The 20,554-nt window shown below is 35.4% G+C and overlaps 1 protein-coding gene across 1 annotated transcript in view; it reads right to left on the reverse strand.

Moving 5' to 3' along the window:
* Window positions 1-2,666: 2,666 nt before the first annotated feature.
* Window positions 2,667-20,554, reverse strand: part of LOC115455747 (transcriptional repressor scratch 2) — a 78,213-nt gene continuing 60,325 nt past the window's right edge. Inside the window, exon 2 of the mRNA XM_037443785.1 lies at window positions 2,667-6,230. Within this exon, the coding sequence (XP_037299682.1) occupies window positions 5,125-6,230 (1,106 nt within the window). The 3' untranslated portion in view covers window positions 2,667-5,124. The remainder of the gene's footprint in view (window positions 6,231-20,554) is intronic.

Raw genomic sequence — 20,554 nt, forward strand, 5'->3', positions numbered from 1 at the left:
TCGCTACGTTATCTACATATTCTTAATTCATTCTACTCACTTTCACGTTCTACTATGCATCACATATGTATTAATCACCTTTCTTTCTACTTCTAATGGTATATAAGTACATTACTAAATGACAAAATTTACTGAATATTCTATTATATTACTTATATAAAGTAAGTTCTAGGGCACGGAATGTCCATGCGGGTCAATTGGTGTGATTTAATTAATTACTTATAGTTACTTAAACACAACTCTGGCTGCTTGAATTAATACTGATAAGCTATTATATATAAAGAAAAAACATCAAACAAATGCAAAATATATTTTATATTACAATGGCGGTTTTAATTATATCAGATTACTTTATTTTTCTATGTGTATGATAGACAATGTCCGTGCATATGTTCTAACCCGAATCTCGTGTTTATACAAAGCGAACGCAAGCATTCGACATTACGTTATAATCCTTATTCAAGACATCTCGGCGATTGTACTTCACCTTAATAATTCATCTAAAACTAGATATCAGCATCTTTCAATATACGCAAATAGCAATCGCAGAAGTATCTTTACAATATGTTCAATAATTTTAAAAATATTCGTTGTGCTAAAGAAAAAAGGCGCCAAGTGATGGTAACGCACGATTATAGCACTCTGTTCTATGGTGTTAGTTTACACAATAATGACCGGTTTATGTTGAAAATGTAGAAACAATTAGCCAACCCCCGCGCTGGGGTGGTTTCGTGGTGCATATTGCATAACCCGTCCGTGCGTTCCGTGCGTACCAATCGAAAACAATTTTAATATTCGATAATTTTCGTTGTTAATTTTCGTTTATTGCTCTCGTTGCTTAATTTGCTCTTTACAACCATTTCATAATGAACACGATAAAACACATGAGACTTGCATAATTATGATTGATAAAATATTTAAGTAAAAAACTATTTGCTAAAATATTCGAGAGAAAAAGCGACGCGTGAAGCGCCTCTGTCTACTGTACATTTGCGCGAAACACTATAAATAATGGTGAAATCGCGGCGACCCACTCTCTTAGCTACGAGAATGACCTACGAACTCTTTACGTTGCCGCTACGGGTCTGATTGCCCCAAATCACGCATACCATTATATTGCAAACTGGCTTCTTATCATTCCATGGACGAATATACGCAGATAACATTTGTCAATTCTAGTATACTATATACGCATGATATTAAATCTTTATAACATATTGTATATAAGAAGGCATACTGTGATGATATAATTTATTGTTACAAAAACTAATTTCTCATTTGATTTAATTTAATATTTAGCCTAACTGATATATATTTTACGAGCGATTACTGATGCATGTTTCAATTTACGAAAGCAATCACAAAAATAATTCCCGTAAACACCGCAATCGGTTGGCGTAGCGGTCTGCTACGGCGTAGCATGTTCATATATAATTTTTGTTTGCGCACCAATAGATTGAATTTACTTAATAATTAGGCTTGCCGGATTCGCATTTTAGCGGCATTTTGTCGGAACTATAATTCGTCGAATTTATTACAACACCGTGAAAATATACGTTTATCGTCATTTAATAATTGGATAGGTAAATAATCCCGTTTTAATTCCGTAAATTCGAAACGTAAGTCAGGAATTTTATTACTTTTAATGTTGTTTAATTTACACAATTTATAAAATTTATAAACTATTGTTAAGACCGTAAGATGTATGTTCGCGTTCGTGGTATTGTAGTAGAATTAACGAATTATTATTATAATATTTTAATATCGTGACTAATTTAGACATATTTTAACGCTCGTACGTTGTAAAATTTGGAGTTAAGGAAAAATGGTTTGCATTGTACACAATTCAAGAATAAATTTATTTTAAGCTTCTAAATCATCAGAATTCTAAATTTAACAAATGTATATCACCTGGCTGCAGTCTACTTATTAGGCGACTTATATTGCTCTAATTTCAAATTCACAATTCATGACTAAATCTAATAAACAGTATTGCTTTTAATATTGCTTCTCTTATATTATTCGTATTGCTAGAGGTTAAATATATTATATTAATATTTAGTATTGCTTTAGTTTCTAATTTTATTGCTTATTTGAATATATTGTTAAATTGGACATATTCCGTTTTTATCTTTGTTGTAATCGATTTAATTTAGAACGAATGGTTCGGAACAGGTCCACTTGTACATACATTTTATTTACACCGAGAGATTGACATGTTATTGTGTATTACTTTGCGAACTATATAATATATAATAATATGTTTATTACCATGGTATTCGGGAGAAATGCCGCTTCCTAAATATAGTATTTAGTTCACGTGTGACGTGGATTGATGGCAAAATGGATGTCTATGAGTAGGCTTTTAATGGAGTCCGTGTAACGTCAACTCCTTTGTCTACAAAATTATTTATATTTATCGTGTATTTATCTACGTATTGGCGCTTATATTAACGTCCCATCACTAATCACATTACATATTAAACTTATAAGTAAATTCTACGTCTAAAAATTGTAAAGAAGGGAAATTTGGTACACGGGTCAATATTATTTACAAATTATGTATATATTATTTTTTTGTATATAAGTTGGTTTATATTGATACTTAACTTATACGTATAACCGCTACTATATAATAACGATAGTATAAATATTTGAATAAAATATCTTGTTTTTATTTATTATAAGCAATTAGATTAGCATTATAGTTTCTACAAAAGATTGGAAAGCGATTTAAGATAGATTAAAGAATACTTCGAAGGTAATACGCGAAGGACATATAGCTAAAAGTATAACTGCATAGCGAGAGCAAAAACGCGACACTGAAGATGGCGAATTGCGGGAAAGAGAAACATAACTATGACGAAGACAACATATGACAGAATTTGGAAACAATATCACAATTAACCGTTGTTTATTCGATGTCATGTTACTTTTAATTTAAAATGGTAGGTAAATATAATATTATTACTCCGAAGCACCAAAATATTTAAAATTCTACAAAATCTTATTAAAGGATAATTTCTACAGTAATATTGCTTATATGTTTACGATATATTGCCTATACCGCGCGTCCCTTCACTCTTAAGACTATTATATTTTTGTAAAAATAAAGAGGATTTTAATGTGAATACGAGGGAGCTATTATTACCTATTTCTAAGAAGGTAGGTAAAATGTGGCACTACATCTACAATAAGTAGGAATAATTGGATACGAGAATACTTTGACTAAAGTTCAGTGCCTCCGTGGGCGGCTTATGCCATACGAAAAGAAAAATCTTGTCTCAAACGGCATAAACCGAAAATTTTGTTTTATTTACATTGACATTTAACCCTTTTATATGCTGCCAAAGGAAAATAATTCATATTCAATGCATTTTAAAAATACAGGAACTTTCATCTTTTAAAAAGATATTCTTAATTGACAGGGTTAAATGAAACTCACCAACGATAAATTGACTTGAGGCACTAACTAATAGAGCAGAGAAGGCATCGGCCGCGCATTCGCCCCAATCATTTTCACTAATGGTGACTAACAAAGTTATCGGCTCGCTTAAGCAATGCCACACTCATATCGGACGCCCAGCGCTTTCGTGATTCAATGGTAACGGAACATTGTGACTTTAGTCGCGTGTGCCGTCCCATTAAAACGACTCCGTGAGCGTCATGGAAAAATGTCAGTGGGGAAGATGTGTAGCATCTACATAACTCTGTTTTAGCGTGAAACAAAGATACAGTTAATCAGACGGGGACGCGGGGCCGACGCTCGGGTGGACTACGAACAGGAACATCTACGGGACACTACCGGGGTAAATAGAATAGAATAAGTCTGCTGCTTCTATTCAAGAGCGGTGCGCGACTTATTTTGTGCCTACTTTATTATTGCTTTTCGAATACCCATTTCTCACCAAGCACCTCGTGCTCACCGTTATTACAAACTACTATTAATGCTACCTTACGCTAAGTTAGTTTATTGCCAGTTACGTTTGTCTTGTCATCTAAAACACACGCTCGAAAGGCTTGCTCGTTGACGCGCAGCCCTGCCCTGTCGCCGTCACAGGGCGCGCCCGCCGCCCTCCATTCCTCGAAACTCGAGTCATTTTAATATCGTGATCCATAAATTGCTAGGTCTTTGCTTAGAGGCTGAAACGCAAATGTCATTTGGAGTGAGCCATGTGAATTGCGGCGTGAGCAGGCAAGGTCACATTTTGATGAATTATGCACGTGAAGTATGTTTTTACGCCACTCCATAACATTTATTTAAACAAAGTAGACGTTTGTAGGTGCTCTATAATCAGCTTTAAGAGTCCTGCGCACGTCATTTATTGTGGTACATTTTGACCTAGTGATGTATTATGAAACGTGTTCATGTGGAAATGTTACACTATATTGAGGTAAGGATAAATTGGGTCGACAGTTGATGGCGTAAGTACGCATTAAGGATAAAAACGAAGAGGTGGCGGCGCGGCGGGTGCTGTGCGTGTTCGCCGCTAAGGCACTGCCACGGGCCGGCTAGCGGCTGGCGGCTGCACGGCTGGTGCGTGCTCGCAGCGGCGCGGCGCGTGGCGTCACTTGTGTGCGCGGAGCTTCGGACGGAAAGTTTTGGCAAGTTCCTCACCGAGACGGAGGAGGCGCGCCCCCTCCACCGACGAGCTCGGCGCTCGGCTCTCGCATCTCGACGCTAAACTTACACCGTAATACTCTCTAACCTACATTGCGGTTGTAAAAATCACCTACAAAAGATATTAGTTTCCTCCATATTTCAATACTTCTATGTATATAAGGGTATATTTTATCGACGAGTAGGTATATACATTAAAAGTTAATTAGCGGGACGTGTATGCTACGGCGCGCGGTATGCCTACGCGGCAGCCGCGACTCTACGGGGTCTTACATGATTCGTTGTTTGCGAAACGTTGCTCGATTGCGTCGCTGCGCGGCCGGTCGTCGCGCGGGGCGAAGGCCGGACGCGCAAGCTCCTATTTCAAATTTGTATATTTATAATTATCATTATGCTAACAAGCTAAATTCATATAATACTTTTATGTTGACTTGTGTGCCTATCGGCGGTGTTTACGGTCCCTAGTTGCATCGGCTAGCGGCGGCACAGAGCGCAGCGGCGTATTAGCCCGGCGGGGAGGCGGGCGGCTCGCCGGCGACCGCGTCCTCGTCGCGCACGCACGCAGACTCCTGGTGCTTGTTCAGATAGCTCTTCAGTGCGAATGTTTTATGACAGCGCGAGCACTCAAAGTTTTTGTCGGCGGAGTGAGTTTGCATGTGCGCTCGCAAGTTTGAACGATCGGCGAACGCTTTGCCGCAGTGCGCACACCCATACGGCTTCTCACCGGTGTGGGAGCGCAGGTGCCCCTGAAGCAACCACGGCCGCGAGAAAAGCTTGCCGCACACGCCACACACGTGCGACAGCTGGTGCGTCAACACATGCATAGCGAGTGCAGGCATCGACACGTATGCTTTGCCGCATTCGCCGCAACGTTTTGCCGCCACTGAGTCAAGGCTGCGATGCGTCTGTTTATGACGGGACAAATTAGAGGACGTCGCGTATCTTTTACCGCATTCACTACACGTGTATTTAGACTTTGTCTCGGGTTGTTGTGCACTCTCTACGGGTGCGTTGGCGTAATTCCGTCGCTTGGAGCGACCGTCGCTGACGAAAAAAGCGTCGTAGGTGTAGGCGATGGTCTCACGCGGCCGCTCGGCCGGTGGCTCGGGGGCTGGCGGGTCAGGTGGTGGCGGCAGCGGCGGCGGAGGCTCAGGCGGCGCGGGCTCTGCGCGTTGTGGCGTCGTCAGGTACACGGCATGCTGGCTCAGGTCGAGTATCGCGCGCGCCGCATTGAGGTCTTCCTCTGCGCGGTTAAGATGCGCGGCTCGATCGCCGAGGCAATAGGGACGGTAGATGTCCTTCTTCTTAGGCGGTAGAGAGAGTATCGCACCGGTGCTCGTGTAACACATGGAGATGGACTTGCCGCTCGCCGGTGGCGGAGGAGGGGAGACAGGTGAAGACTGGAGTTGGACTTGGAGAAAAGGCGTTTCATTCGAGTCGGAGGTGGAGAGTTGTAAAAGTGCATAAGAGACAGGTTGAGGCGTCGGCTGAGAGTCGTTGGCGGGGGCCGGTGCGGGCGCAGGGGCTGGGGCGGGGCCGGCGGGAGCCTTGCTCACCTCGCTCGGGAGCTGCGCGGTGAACTGCGTGGAAGGCAGCTCCTCTGTGTATCCTGAAACGAAAACATACATGAGTATACAAACATAAAAAAACACACATTTATACTTTACTTTTCTAAAATATATACATCATATTTTAATCATATTTTATAAAATGTCGCAATGCCAATGTAAATGTAATTAAAAATCGCAGATGCACCACAGAGGTTTTAAAAATCGTTAAATGGCTTAAACTGGCATTTTATTTATTTTAACAGTCGAATATTTGCAAGCAAACGCATCGCTAGGGGCTGACAGGGCAAGAACTTGTGACGTGATGGCAAGTTATTTCGAATTAATAACAACCTGTGGATTACCTGTGGCGTCACCTTCACAATAACAATTATAATTAAGTAAAGTCTTACAACGGGACACCTTCGTACGATTTTATGATAAGAGCTTCGTAGTCGTATGTAGTAAATACATAACAATTGTACCCCTTTATTTCATAATTTTACAGTATTACTCAATGTATTTCATTTACAATAATTAGTTAACTAATAATTGTAGTAACTTATGTGTTAGCAATTTGTGTGACGGAGGGGTAGAGATTCCTTTATTTGATACGAAGCATACCGTCCAATGATTCCACGTTCGCGATGCTTATTTTAATACAATTGAACAATACAACTGCATTACTTTAATATCGTAAGACTGGGTGAATGGAACTTAAGGGGTGAAAGGAACTAGACTGAAATTGAGATTATAACAAACAAAGATTCTAAGATCTTAAGTTAAATGTATGTTGAGACTTTGTTAAGTGGTCTTTCGAGGTAGTGGGGGAACGAGGGGCTTGTTGGTAATAATTTTTAAAACGAATAACTTATCTTAAGGTTAACCTTTATTATAACCACTGGCCATTAATACTGTAAACAAACGTCTTCCTGTACAAACTCAAGTGGAAAAACAACAAAGCATGTTATTACACAAATAATTTATTATGTTAAAAATAATGAGCGATTTTACAACATAACTCATCCTTTTTGCTGTTTGTAAGTTGTGGCTTTTAATGAGGCAAATTGTAACATTTCAAAATAAAGGCCGCCGACATGCCGACAATTGGACTTGCTTTCCGATTAGTAAAATTTGTTTTCTAAAATTTATCTTTATAAATATATCCTAGCCTGCTATATAATCCAAAGGATGTTTTATCCGTGTGTCAAATTCAACTCAAATCATTCTACAGTTTCCGCGTTTACATTTAACAAACATCTAAGCAAATAAACATCTAAATATTTGCACAAACAGTTGCATAAAATCAGATGGTAATAGGATGTAGATGTAGTGGTACTAATCAGTGGTAACAACTCTAGTCATAAGTATTAATTTAATTTATGTAAATATGTGATTGAGTCGGTATATGTCATAACGACAATATGCCCGTAAGAGACATGCAAGAATGCAATTTACTAGCACGAGTACGCTGGTTCGAAGCAACGAAGGAAAAGATTTGACGTGTTTACTAATAGTCCCGCATTGCAGCCTAGCAAAGTAAAAGGCAAAACAAATTACAACAGTTGATATACGTGACGGCCTGCGCTCTCCAACGAGGCTGTAGGTATGGAAAAAATTTAGGTATTTACTAGATGATTTTAAATCTTATTACATTTTAGTAAGTATACTTATATATACGTGTATTTGTTTTCGCGCGACGTATATATTTTATTGATATCTTGCCATTGTGTCTATAACAATATTTACTAAAGGATTGTTAGAAAATCCGATATTGATGACATTTCAATCATAAAGATTAAGTTAGCGAAAAATTATTCACAAAATTATTTGATTTCACCCAACTAAACTAGTTCGGAAGTTATCCGATCGTAACATTTCAAGTACTATAAGCAGAAACATCGGCTAGCGTCCAGCACACCAGTCTAATCCTCGATTTTAGCCATTAATCGGAGAGTTCTCCATTAGAGTATTGTACACCCAACTAGCCACGAAACAATCTCTTTAACCTGTTCGCCTACAATTAAAATATAGCTCTCATGAAAAAGTAAAGAATTAAGGAAATTATTATTTTGCTAACATAATATATTTCTTTATTTAACATTCTTTTATTATGCATCTCCGTCTTCTTTACACCAGCCCAAAGGTGACTGGGAGAGAATGCCCATGGCATTAAGCCCGCCTATATACCATGTATACAAAGTGTCAATAAATAAAATAAATATATCAAATAGAAACGCTAGATTCTTAAGGAACCTTTGACTTGACAACTTGATAGTTGTTGTTGTTTCGGATTCAGGACCGTTAAGAACAATATTGAGTGCTATTAAAAAAAAAGTCACAGCAAGGAAGTCAATTGCCAAGGATCCCATTAAAGGCATTTTTTTTCCATAAGTGTATTATCGATCTTGGCTTTCTAAAATCGGTACTCATCTCTAGCTGCACCCGGAATCAAAATTTTTAAAAAAGATAATTCGTGTATAATAGAGTTCGTTAAAGCAAGCTTCGTTTAACGAAACCATGTTCGTGTTTGAAAGCATAGTTGAAATAAGAATACAGAATGCCGTGCACGAGTTTCTCAAAAAGTTTAGACCGGGAGGACAAGATGGTTATGGGTCAGTAATTCATTATGTAGGTAGGTCTTGTCGTCACTTTTATAAATAGAGGTAGTGACGACTTTCTCCAATATAATGGAAAAAAACTCCTTCATATAGGCACTTATTAAAATTAGATATTAATAATATGAATGCTATGATATATTTAAAAAATGGTGGGATGCCATTAGAGCCTGCCCTTTTTCTTGAATCTAGAGACTAAATTTCTCCGTATATACTTTTGGAGAGATAAATATTTGATAATGAGGTAAAATTATCTGAATAATTGCCAGATGGTTGCCATGTTTTAGGTTCCATAGTAGAGAGCTCGAAAACTGAACACAATACGTGGGATTAAAGAGTAAACTGGCTAAAGGGCAGGCACTGCTTTTAGCAACGAATAGTGGGGATTTGTGATGGATTCAATATCCTACATTTTTTTAGCGGCTTACTGAGTATGGTTTCTGTATTGTTTGTGATACTGCATTGTTTTGAATGTTTTCCTTAGTGTAGTAATAAATAGTATTACCAAAGAATTGTTGTGTCTATCATAGATTAAAGATGTTAGAAAATAATAGTTCAAAACATAGTTAAACAGTACTTAGAAAAGACTTGTTGGCGAATAATAAAAAAAACCGTGACTTATCTCTCTCAGTAATATGCTACAGTATATACAAATCTTCTGGGTTAGTATAGCAGCAATGTCGATTCCTAATAATACTTATCCTGTTTGCACTTTCGGGTTGTTTGTATTTTAAGGTCGATGCAAAGTGCAAATGACTAAAAATAAAAAAAAAAAACTCTTTTTCTATGTATGTAATTAAAAAAATCTCATAAGTCAAACTTCTATACTTACATACGTAGTGAATTTACTTTTATTCGAAATGTTATTTTCGTAACAAAAGGAATTTGATCAGTTTGCTGGGTGTATTATACCATGCATAATAGTTTCGATTTTGCTCAGTGTGCGTAAAATATTAACGTCGAATATTCAATATATGCAAGCTTGCAGGACGGTATTTAACCACGTCTATTTCATAAATCTGGTATTGGCCGCCATAATTCCTGGTAAATAATAGTTCTATCCGGAAAGAGCAAACATAACTTTGTCTTGTTTATTTTGAGGAGCAACTTTGAATTAACCATCGCTTAGATGCCATTAAACTTGGAAAGTGAGCCATTGACCAACTCATGGTTTAACTAATAAACAGCCACTCAAAGCTTTTGATATCCATTTGTGAGAGACGCGTTGTTCTTTTGCTTGACAGCATCTTGATAGAGAATGTAGTATAAATTTTGCGATCATATTATGGTATTTTGTTGCGAGTTACTTTTACTGAAACGTAGTAGAATGAAGGCATTTTATGTTGAGTATAGAGATTTAGTAGGAAATGATGGTAAATGATACAATTTTTAGGATTCCATTTTTCAAAGACAATTTGTAGTCCTTGTAGTAGTTTCAATATCATTGCCACTTAAGCTATTATAGGAACAATCGTAATTGTTAAATCGCACGAAATGCAAACCGGCTCGACATAAATTCGGTCAGCGGTGAAATAATTCATCCTCACTCTCCTTTATTGAATTTTCATGAAATAAAGAGAAATTATTTTGACCAAACGCATCGAACGTAATATTTTCAATAATCCGTGACGTCATTGCAAAGAGTGTAATAAATAAATGGCAATTAAAAGCTAACACAATATAATTGCTTCTTAACTCTACATTTAAAACTGACCTGCAATACGTTTATACATATATAGAAAATTGCAAGCCATGAAACAGTATTGTAAAATGATACCGCCATAGTCGAATTTGACAGTAAATCATAAGCTTTTTTTGTTTACGGCAAGAATGGCTTGATCAGTTTTGTTCCACTATATCTAAATAAACCTCCATTCCATATATATTTGAGGTAGACATTTAATTTAATTTAACCAGCGTACTGGCTGCGTTTGTGTGAAAAAATAGTTACTCAGGCAAAAAAAAACATTGCCCCTCTCCTGTTTAATTAAAATTGTTAAATAAATTTTATCACATCCTATATAAATTCTTTACATAGACAAACAGAGAACTTGCTGATATTTCTTTATTATTCATCCTCTGGAATGGAAGTGCACCCATTCAACCCATTCACTAATCACCAAACTTATTTCCTTCCCATATGGGTACAATGTGGTAGTCATTCGCAACATTGAACACAAATTCCATATAATAATAATATGTCTTGTTCCAAAAAAAATCTCCAATGTGAGATTAATAAACCATGGAACAATCGATTTTTTTACGTAACAATTTAATTAAATGCAATACAATAATAACGTTTTTATATTATATTTAATTAAACTGATGTATACTACAAAATATAGCATCATTCGTCTACAAATCGCCAACTCAATTGAAAATACAAGAATCATATGAATTAATATAAATTATTATTAAATTGCAACGGAAAATGATTCAAGGAGAAACAATTCATTGGGTGTAAAGTTAAATAAACGTAACTCAAACGTTAAGCCGACGTGCCGTGGACGTTCGACTGAGGAAATGATTCGAGCGCATTCAAATAGCTTCCAATTAATTCTCCACTGACATTGTGCGAGTTTATTGTTGAGCAATTTGTGCTGGATGCACAGGTCGACAGTTGAAACATTCGATTGCTATAAAGTTAATGAAAAATGACAGCTGTGAGACATGACGTCTATATCCAAATAATATTATTTGATTAACATTAGTTTGTTTTTATGTTATAATTAGGAATAAAAGTAATTTTCTTAGTATAACTTCTGATTGATGAAGAAAAGTTTGAGTCGTTTATAATATTTTAAATTAGTTTTGTTTAGGAATACTTAATTTATGCATCTGTCTGAATTATTTGCATATTACGCGAAATTATTATCCGTATCGTAAACCTTATTGAGTTGCAAAGATATGGGTACAGAGTCCTTCAACACTCAAAAGTGAAACATCTAACCGCAAAATGTATCCTGAATAATATAAAGACTTAATTAAAAACCGTAATAACTAAATTACATAAACTATTTTCATTACTAAACATTTTTCCGGTTTTTAAACCGTTAAAATAATATCTACAAATATCCCAACTGTACACAGTTCAACAAATTGCATAAGATTCTATGCTATTATCGTCAAAGGATAAAATTAAAATAGCCTTTATAAGTTTAGTCACACTTGACATGTTCTACGGTATTGGCATTTAAAAACTATCATCGATGTAGACATTTTGTTTTGATGCCAGGTCCAGCCCATTTCATCACTAATAACTCGTTTGAGTGTGTCTGGGTTTCAGAATTTCATTCCGTGTTTTTATTTGCGAGTCGGAACATGACTGCTTCTCGTTCATATTAAAAATATTTATGAAAGCGATTTGTGTATTAATAATAATCTACATTACTTTCCTCATTCCACGTCAGTTTTCGTAATTTTCGATCTATTCATTATGTTTGGATTAAAATGTGTTGTCAATTCTCTTTATTATAAAGGTGATTAAAATTATTCTTATTGTAATCTCATAATCCTTATTGTTTGAGAATTTGGTTTCTTGATTTTTCAATCTGTAAGTTCTTGAGTTAGAGTAACATATGACATACTTAATAACATTATGCGGCCATAAACTAGTGTATTCATTTTGCTCATTGAAATGGAACAAGAAAGAAAGTATGACATAATTTATTTGGTTTTAGTAATATAACAAAAACTGATAAAGAATAGTACCTTCCTATTTAAATGTGTAAATTATTGGATATTTGAAATAAGACGCATAAACCACTAAATGAAGACTTTTCAACAAGTTAATAAGATAACCAAGTTCGAAATGAACATACTATTATCCCAGAAAAATGTTAAATTAGACTTAATCAGACAAACGTTTGCGAGACTGAAACCGCGAGCCAAAGTAAATTTTTAATAAGTCACAATATTCAGAACGAGCGCGGTTGCCAGAACCCTTTGTATTGTCATTGTATTGTTAAAAAAACATTTATGGAATGCCTTTGTGAAATACGCTCCAAGCGAGTAATCTCATCAAGCACTTAATCGACGTTTGTATTCGCTTTACTACACCATCGCGTACAATGCTTTTTGGTTTTAATGAAAGGTTTCATTCATTTTTCATGTGGGCTTCGTAAGCGGATTTAAAATATTTTTTAATTTTCTATAGTATGCCGCTTTATTCATTTCGAAATACTAAATGTGCACTGTTGATGTGCTTTTTGCGATACAAATGCAAGCGGTGAGATACGAGGGTACTGATGATAAAAATATTACTTCTTGGTGTCAACATTTTTGTACCGTTCGAATCAAAGCTTTGGTACTCTTAGAAAATATATACCATCATGCCAAGAACACTGGCTTCTCATGTCTTAAGGCAATCGACCACATATTTACTAAGTCGATTAATTTGTGGTCCGCTTTAAGGGTGATTGGTGTGATTACCTCTGATTTTCTAAAAAAAATATGTGTGTATTCTTTGCGTATTATCGCTTGCTTTAACGGTGAAGGAAAACATCGTGAGGAAACCTGCTTCTCTGAGAAGTTCTCTATAGGAATTTTGAGGGTGTGAGAAGTCTACCAATCCGCACTAGGTCAGCGTGGTGGACTAAGGCCTAATCCCTCTCAGTAGAAGAGGAGACCCGTTCCCCAACAGTGGGACAGTATATAATACAGGGCTGATGTTATATTTAAGTGTGAACTTCTTATTAACAGAATTACGCAAATTAGCGTAAATGTTGAAAATGAACATTTTAAGAGCGTTTCCTTGCTAAAGGTTAAACACAATCTACACATTCAACAAAATATAAACGCTATTCGTATTCAATTAAATCAAAGCTTGTAAACCTTAGGGTTTTCGATGTTTGTATTCAATCAGACTAAAATAACACAAAAAAGAAAAAATAGAATTGCCCTAGGTTTCGTGATTGCACCGTAAATATTATGTTACTTTGAGTACGCATCCGACTCTGAGAACCGATTTGAAGAAGTTTATGTGTTTTGTAAAAGCGTTGTTGACATGTCTGTGCAGACGCAATGTAAATATAACAAAAACCGCAAGAATAACAAAATGTGCTACCTGTCTAAATAGATAGGTATGTTGGTAACAACTCCGCGGCTAAGACGCAGCGGGGTTGAAAAATATGATGTCCCATTGAGTATATTACAACATTATGTCCTCCTTTCCCACCAAACTTGGAATATAGCTAATAAATAGCAATAATGATCATTCTACGGTTGGTAAAAAGTAAGGCAATAGTTCCCTATCTTCTACCTGTCTTTATTTCACTCCATTAACATGTTGACCCTGGCAACGGTTTCAAACCAATCTCCTAAATAATGGGTATTCGAAACCTGCTACTACATGGACGAGCTTCGAATTCACGGCGGGGCGCGCGTGTAATTGCTAATGCCTAGTTTCACACTTAATTATGTGCACTAATTGACTATTCACGTGGTGCGCTAATTAAGTTATCGTTACCTCATTTAATTAGGTATAAACGACACCTATAATTACGCCTATCAAGGATTAATCATTATTTGTCTTAAAAATATGCATAACTATACATTAAAGTTATGTATATAATATGAATTTATTTTAACACCTTAACGATGTTAACTGAACTGTAGATTGCAGTTGATGAATAGTAAAAAGAAACCATTTATATATGTATATATAAAATATATATTGTGTCTGTACACTAAATATTTTTGGAAGAAAACACCTGGAAGAAGCGACGAATAGGTAAAACTAAATTAAAGCAATTTTTGTTCGTCTGCCTGTTACTTCAAATATTTTTTGTCGTTAAAATTAAACTACTTTTCAGATTCTATCGCGGTTTTTTATATGTTAGTTTCCCCCCCGTGACCATGAAGGCTTCAAAGTCTTCGAAATGTTGGGAGAAAACTAAAATATAAAAAACCGCGATAGAATCCGAAAAGTAGTTTGATTTTAATGTCTAACATTCGCGTAAACATAAGAAATTATTATATTTTTTGTCGTATCAAATATTTTTTTCATCCGATAAAAGTATTTGACTGTACAGGCTAAAACCAATAATTTAATCTAATAACTGTAAAGTATTAAGCTTTGATTTGTGAAGCATAGGGTATGTCGGGGACAGACAGACACAGGGGAGGAATTGACAACACGCGTCGCGAGTATTCGGGTTACGCGGAGTTTTATCGAGATGAGCATTTAATAGGCTAAAATATATTTAAGTCCTAGCAGACAGCAGTGCGGGCATAGCTATTGAAGAATAAAAAAGCAATATATACATATGTGCAAACTGCAAATTCTTACGCCAATTATTTAATATGACTAAGTGTTACCGTGTAAACATTTAACACAAAATCTCATAATATGTGATACAAAAGAATAAAAAACGTATAGAAAAGCTTATTCAAACACTCTTCTTCAAACATATTTTTTTATTATACCGAAATGTTTTTAATAGTTCATAATTTACTTAAAAAAATATGAACTGTGTAAATTTATACGAACAAGCTGCTGTTTGAGTTTATGATATTTATATTTTTCATTTCTGGTTTAAAGAGTTGCCTCATTCCCTTTGCTCGGGATACTCAGTGGACATTTTCAACGCTTTCACAAATTTCTTCACATCGTGTTTCGCTTCATAAAGTCTATATAATATTCCCGTCGGTTTCAACTTTATTAGATTAACTTTTCAAAGGCATGAAAGTTATTTAATCTAAGGATTCACATAGAAGGTTTAAAGGAAAGTTACAAAAAACGCTCAAGTTAATATAAAGTTACACAGTAACTTGTATGTTATGAGCTAACGAGTGATGAAATATTAGTTATGATACTGAGATGGTCGTATCTACCGAATTCGTAATTTAATGCAATAATTGCATCGGAGCGATAGTATATAATTAGTGGTTATCACTTAAGTGTTCAGTTTTCGCCTATTTTAAATAAATAAACTATTTACACATGTCTGTTAACATGAGGTTGATCGGTGTGAAATACGAACAAAAAATACATGGACCGGAATCCACGGATAACTATGAAATAGATCATGTTTTTTATTCTTTTTCTTTCTCACGGAACGAATTGTCATAGGGCTATCGTATTTTGTACCCAAACGGCCACCGCTTTGCTATTTTTCTAAAATATGAAGGCTTTATACCGTTATATTTGAATTTTGTGTACAAATGAAAAATAGGGATAGTGATAGAAAATATGACGCAATAATCAATTTATTAATATTAATGTTAATATGAACACATAACCAATGCACTTGCTTTTCGCGATGTGTGTTCCGGCCCATGATGTGATAGGCGACGAGCCTCTCGACATGTTGAATACAAAATCTAGATTCTCCGCAAATATCGTACAGGAAAAGCTATTATCACTTTGTTCGATCTGGGATTCGAAGCCGGGACCTCAGAGTGATGTTATAAATCAATTCTTCCATTTAACACTTATCTAATAATATGTTATACAGAATCGAAGTAAATTGCATAACTATACTAACTTCAAACATTTACAGAGTTAAAATATTAGTTCTGGCTTTTCTCCTGTCGCGGCGTGCGGTCTAAGCGACCGGGATTATACGACGGTCGGCCGGAAGGACGTGGGTCTTCTCGAGCAAATGTTTCTTTGTTCTTTATTTAATGGATTATAATTTTGCATTACAAAAAAATAAATTAAATAATCACCCACACGATTGTGTAACACGGTTTCTAGTTTAAAAATATATGACGTACGAGCAATACGGGAACATTGTAGCAAAATTCGCTGTTCACAAAAAAAATCATATTCCCGAGTGAGTTTAGAGAAAAAAATTGCCAATTTTGAATTCTGCAAACGAAGTGTGGCTTTTGAACTTTGACACCATTGGACGGACAGTCAAAAACACATCCAATACAACAGTATTTGTATAACAGCGAAATATCCGGAACATTTTAACAAGTTTTCATGTCAGGCACGTTTCCACTCTCAATGTCAATAACCCGATCGAAAAGTTATACTGAACTGAGCAAACGAAGGTAAAAACCTAAACCATAAAATAACTCTTTATTCATGTTGCTCGAGTGTACTTCACAAAATACATGAAAGTATTTAATGAATCATATTATTATCACGCATAAGTTGTTCCTTTTTTAAATTAAATTAGCATTGCTTACATTGAATAAGGCTATTAAAATAGGTAGATAAATTATTTATTATAGTCGTGAGCTCACAGATAAGTGTCGCCATGTCCGACAATTAAGCTCATATTGTTGCTTTTAAAATAATTAATAAATAAACTGGTTGCTGCTGGCGTCGGCTGTTATTCGCAAAACAAATAATTATAATATTTAATGTTTTCCAGTTTACAAAGCTATATTTTCACTGTGTATTAGTGGTTTAAACATAGAAATGTAATATCCTTTTCTACGAATTACAATAATAGCGAATATTGAAAGAGGTTAAATTCGTAAGGTTCAATATGTCCCCATTTTTGTATAATAAACTTTCTCAGCATGACACCGCTCTTTCTCAACCTATTTTTCGAGTTACATACTTGTAAAGAAGGTAAGACAATTTTAGGACTTCATCAATTTTTTCTTATTGAATATTTTGTAAATATTTATTATCAATTTTACAATTTGCTTTGAAGTTCTACTACTTTTAACGTTACATCCATAATTCTTTAGGAAATCGGCACGTCTTGATAGCCATGTCCATTGAAAACATTAGGATTCATACGATAAGAGTTAGTTAGGTAGTTCTACTACAAGGATCAAGATTATTTTTTACGATCAACCGTCTGTATGATGTAAACCTCAAAATAAACACTTTAGGTCATTAAGTCTGCCTATATAAATTTGAGCAATAAGTAATACTAACTCTATATTATATACTGCCCACTGCTGGGCGTGGGCCTCCTCTACTATTGACTGGGTTTAGGCCTTAGTCTACCACGCTGGGTGTAGGGTTGGCAGACTTCTCTTATTTCCAAAATTCTCATGGAATTAGGTTTCCTCACGTCATTTTCCTTCGTCTTTAAAGCAATCTTAATTCATAAACAACACTGGGAAACGTCAGGGGTGCCATGGGTTTTGAACCTGCGAGCATTCGTCTCGACAGATGCTTTGCAACTTTCTTTCGTGAACTTCTCTCTATGGGAGTATTTCTTGTCGGTAAAACCCAGACCATTAAATATTATAGTTAGTAATACATCGGGCATCAGAACCACTTTGTATTTCAATAGTTATTATCAATTAGTAATAAGTCGTTGTCTTATCTTAAATGTCCGTGCGACAAGATGCCACAGCGTCCTCAGGTGTGGGTATAAAATAATTTAATTATTTACAGAAAATATACTAGAAAGCGAGTCAAAAACATAGAAATCGCGAAGTGGAAGAAAAATGTATTTTACATTGGTATTTTGTTATTTCACAGTAAATTGAGAAACCATTGTATTTGCGCATAATTTTTGTTTGACAATCTTTCCAATGTCGGCTCTATGTTATCTTAGAACTCAAGTGAAGCCAATCCAATGTTATAATATATTTTCATATAAAATGCAAAATAAATAGCCGAAATTAACACTTGACAGCCCATTTTTACCTACATTAAAACCATCCAAACAGAAAAAGCCAGCTCTGTAATAAGAAAAATGAAATTGTGTTCACATAATTCGCGGCACGGGCTTACTTGTTAACGAGAAATAAAAGTGTCGTTGAATTGTGAGAGAATGGAAACTATGACAAAGTTGTGGAGTGGACGGGAGCAACGATTGTCGGCCGGCCGGTGCAGTTATTATTCGCTTACTATTCCATCCGTGTTCATTTTATTTGAATGTTTCAGATAGTTATTGGTTTTCGAAGTTATGTGACCTGTTGACGTGGTCCTTTTGACAATTATTATAGAATATCGTTTTATGTGCTAGTCGAATTAGTTATTTCATAAACATATTGATTATTTTCCTATGACTTAATTAAATACTAAAATGTCCGCAGTTATATAAGTGATTTAAATTCGTATTAAAAATAATAATAATTATTCGTATAAATTGTTTTGACGTATCATATGTGCAGTATTGTTCACCTACCTGATAAATAAAATATTTTATTTTAATCATTTTTCTTCCATTACAAAGAACACTGTTTTTATAAACTGAAGTTGGACCTTTTCATTTCCTAGTTCCACGCTTTGGCTGTCGATATTGTTATCTATACTAATTTACAAAAACTAAAAGTTTGTGAGTTCGTTCTGTTTATATGAACTCGATTCTGATTATTTTTCACTAATAGGAAGCTACATTACTTCTAATGCTATACTTTTTATCCTGCGAAAATACAAAGCGGGATTTTTATCCCATAAAACTATTTCCGCGGGGGGAACCGTGATCGGAAAGTATTTATAATAAAGATCACCTATTACTATTTTTTTTTTATTATTTAAGAAAAGGCATAGTTCAGAACACAATAATTATTAACAATACTTAAGCATTAATGTACATTAAGACTATATTGACTTCCTTAAACCTATGCCCGTGTTGAAAATAAACTACGGAAACAAATGCCCAAGCTATCAAAATATGGTATAACTGACACGATTAATAACTTGTATAATATTGTTTTATATAAACGCGTAGTGACAGAATACGTCAACGATGTAAATTGTTTCTCTTGTCATCCGATAAAATATTTTTCTCTTATTTCTTTCATAACACAAGGGTCTTAAAGCGGTCTGTTATACGAGCTCGAAGTGACGACGACCTATGTATGTACAACCGTAAAAATAGTTCTGATTTTTAGTAGAGACTTAACATCTCATGTCTGGGGATGGCGAGCGCAGTGGAATACCGAATAATACTTTGTAATTCAAAGTGTTGGGTGGTGTTTCTACTGTTTATGGGCGGTCGTATAGCTTACCATCAGGCACATGACGGGCTCCTTAGGTTATTCGAAGCAAAAAAGGTGTACTTAACAGTAGGTTACTGTGAAATTCAAACTATTATTTCTAGTTTAATTATGTAACGTGCCTTTGATCTTTATAACACATAATTAGTATAGCTCCGTGTGCCTTTATAGATGGTATTAAGGTCTGTGGACTGGGAGATTCTGTAGTCTATAGTCTGAGTATCAATTTGTGTGAGTTTTTCTAAAAATATTTATTCAAGATTTAACTAATAAATTATTTTTTATATATTGTTATCTACTCCGGATTCTTATTTAATGAGGTTTGCTAAGGGAGGGTGCTTAGCTGAAGAAATTGTTACTTAATTGACAGTTTTTTTAGCAATTCAGTGAATGGAACTGTCAGTTTCATATTAATTGTTTGAAAACGTATTTTGTATCAGTTTCAGCAATTGACGGCAACAGCGCGGTATCTACTAGGGCTGTGATATACAGATTATTAATCCAATTGGTATTCTCGAACACGATATGAATTAGTATCGCACACAAAGCGATCAATTTGAATCCATATCAAACACATATTCCATGTGTTCTTAACATAAATATCTAATGGCCTTCGACCGATTGCCATTTGCTGCCCATTGTGTTCCGTGAAATGGTCTTGAAATATGCATTAGTCAAACGGGCATTCAATCAGGTGTGTCGGAGCCTTCACCTATTTGCACCATGCATAATTTAATGCAGAGGATTGCATGACATTTAAGGTTAACGTACACTAGAAACAGTTCGCGAAACAGCACGATCAAATATTAAGCTGCGCGTCAAAGGCGAAGGGAGAAATTTTCGGAAAAGCAACACGACTTTCTGAAATGACACAACATAAAAGTACCAATACTAAATATGGT

The sequence above is a fragment of the Manduca sexta genome, chromosome 27 (assembly GCF_014839805.1).
Source record: "Manduca sexta isolate Smith_Timp_Sample1 chromosome 27, JHU_Msex_v1.0, whole genome shotgun sequence".
Taxonomy (NCBI): Eukaryota; Metazoa; Arthropoda; class Insecta; order Lepidoptera; family Sphingidae; genus Manduca; species Manduca sexta.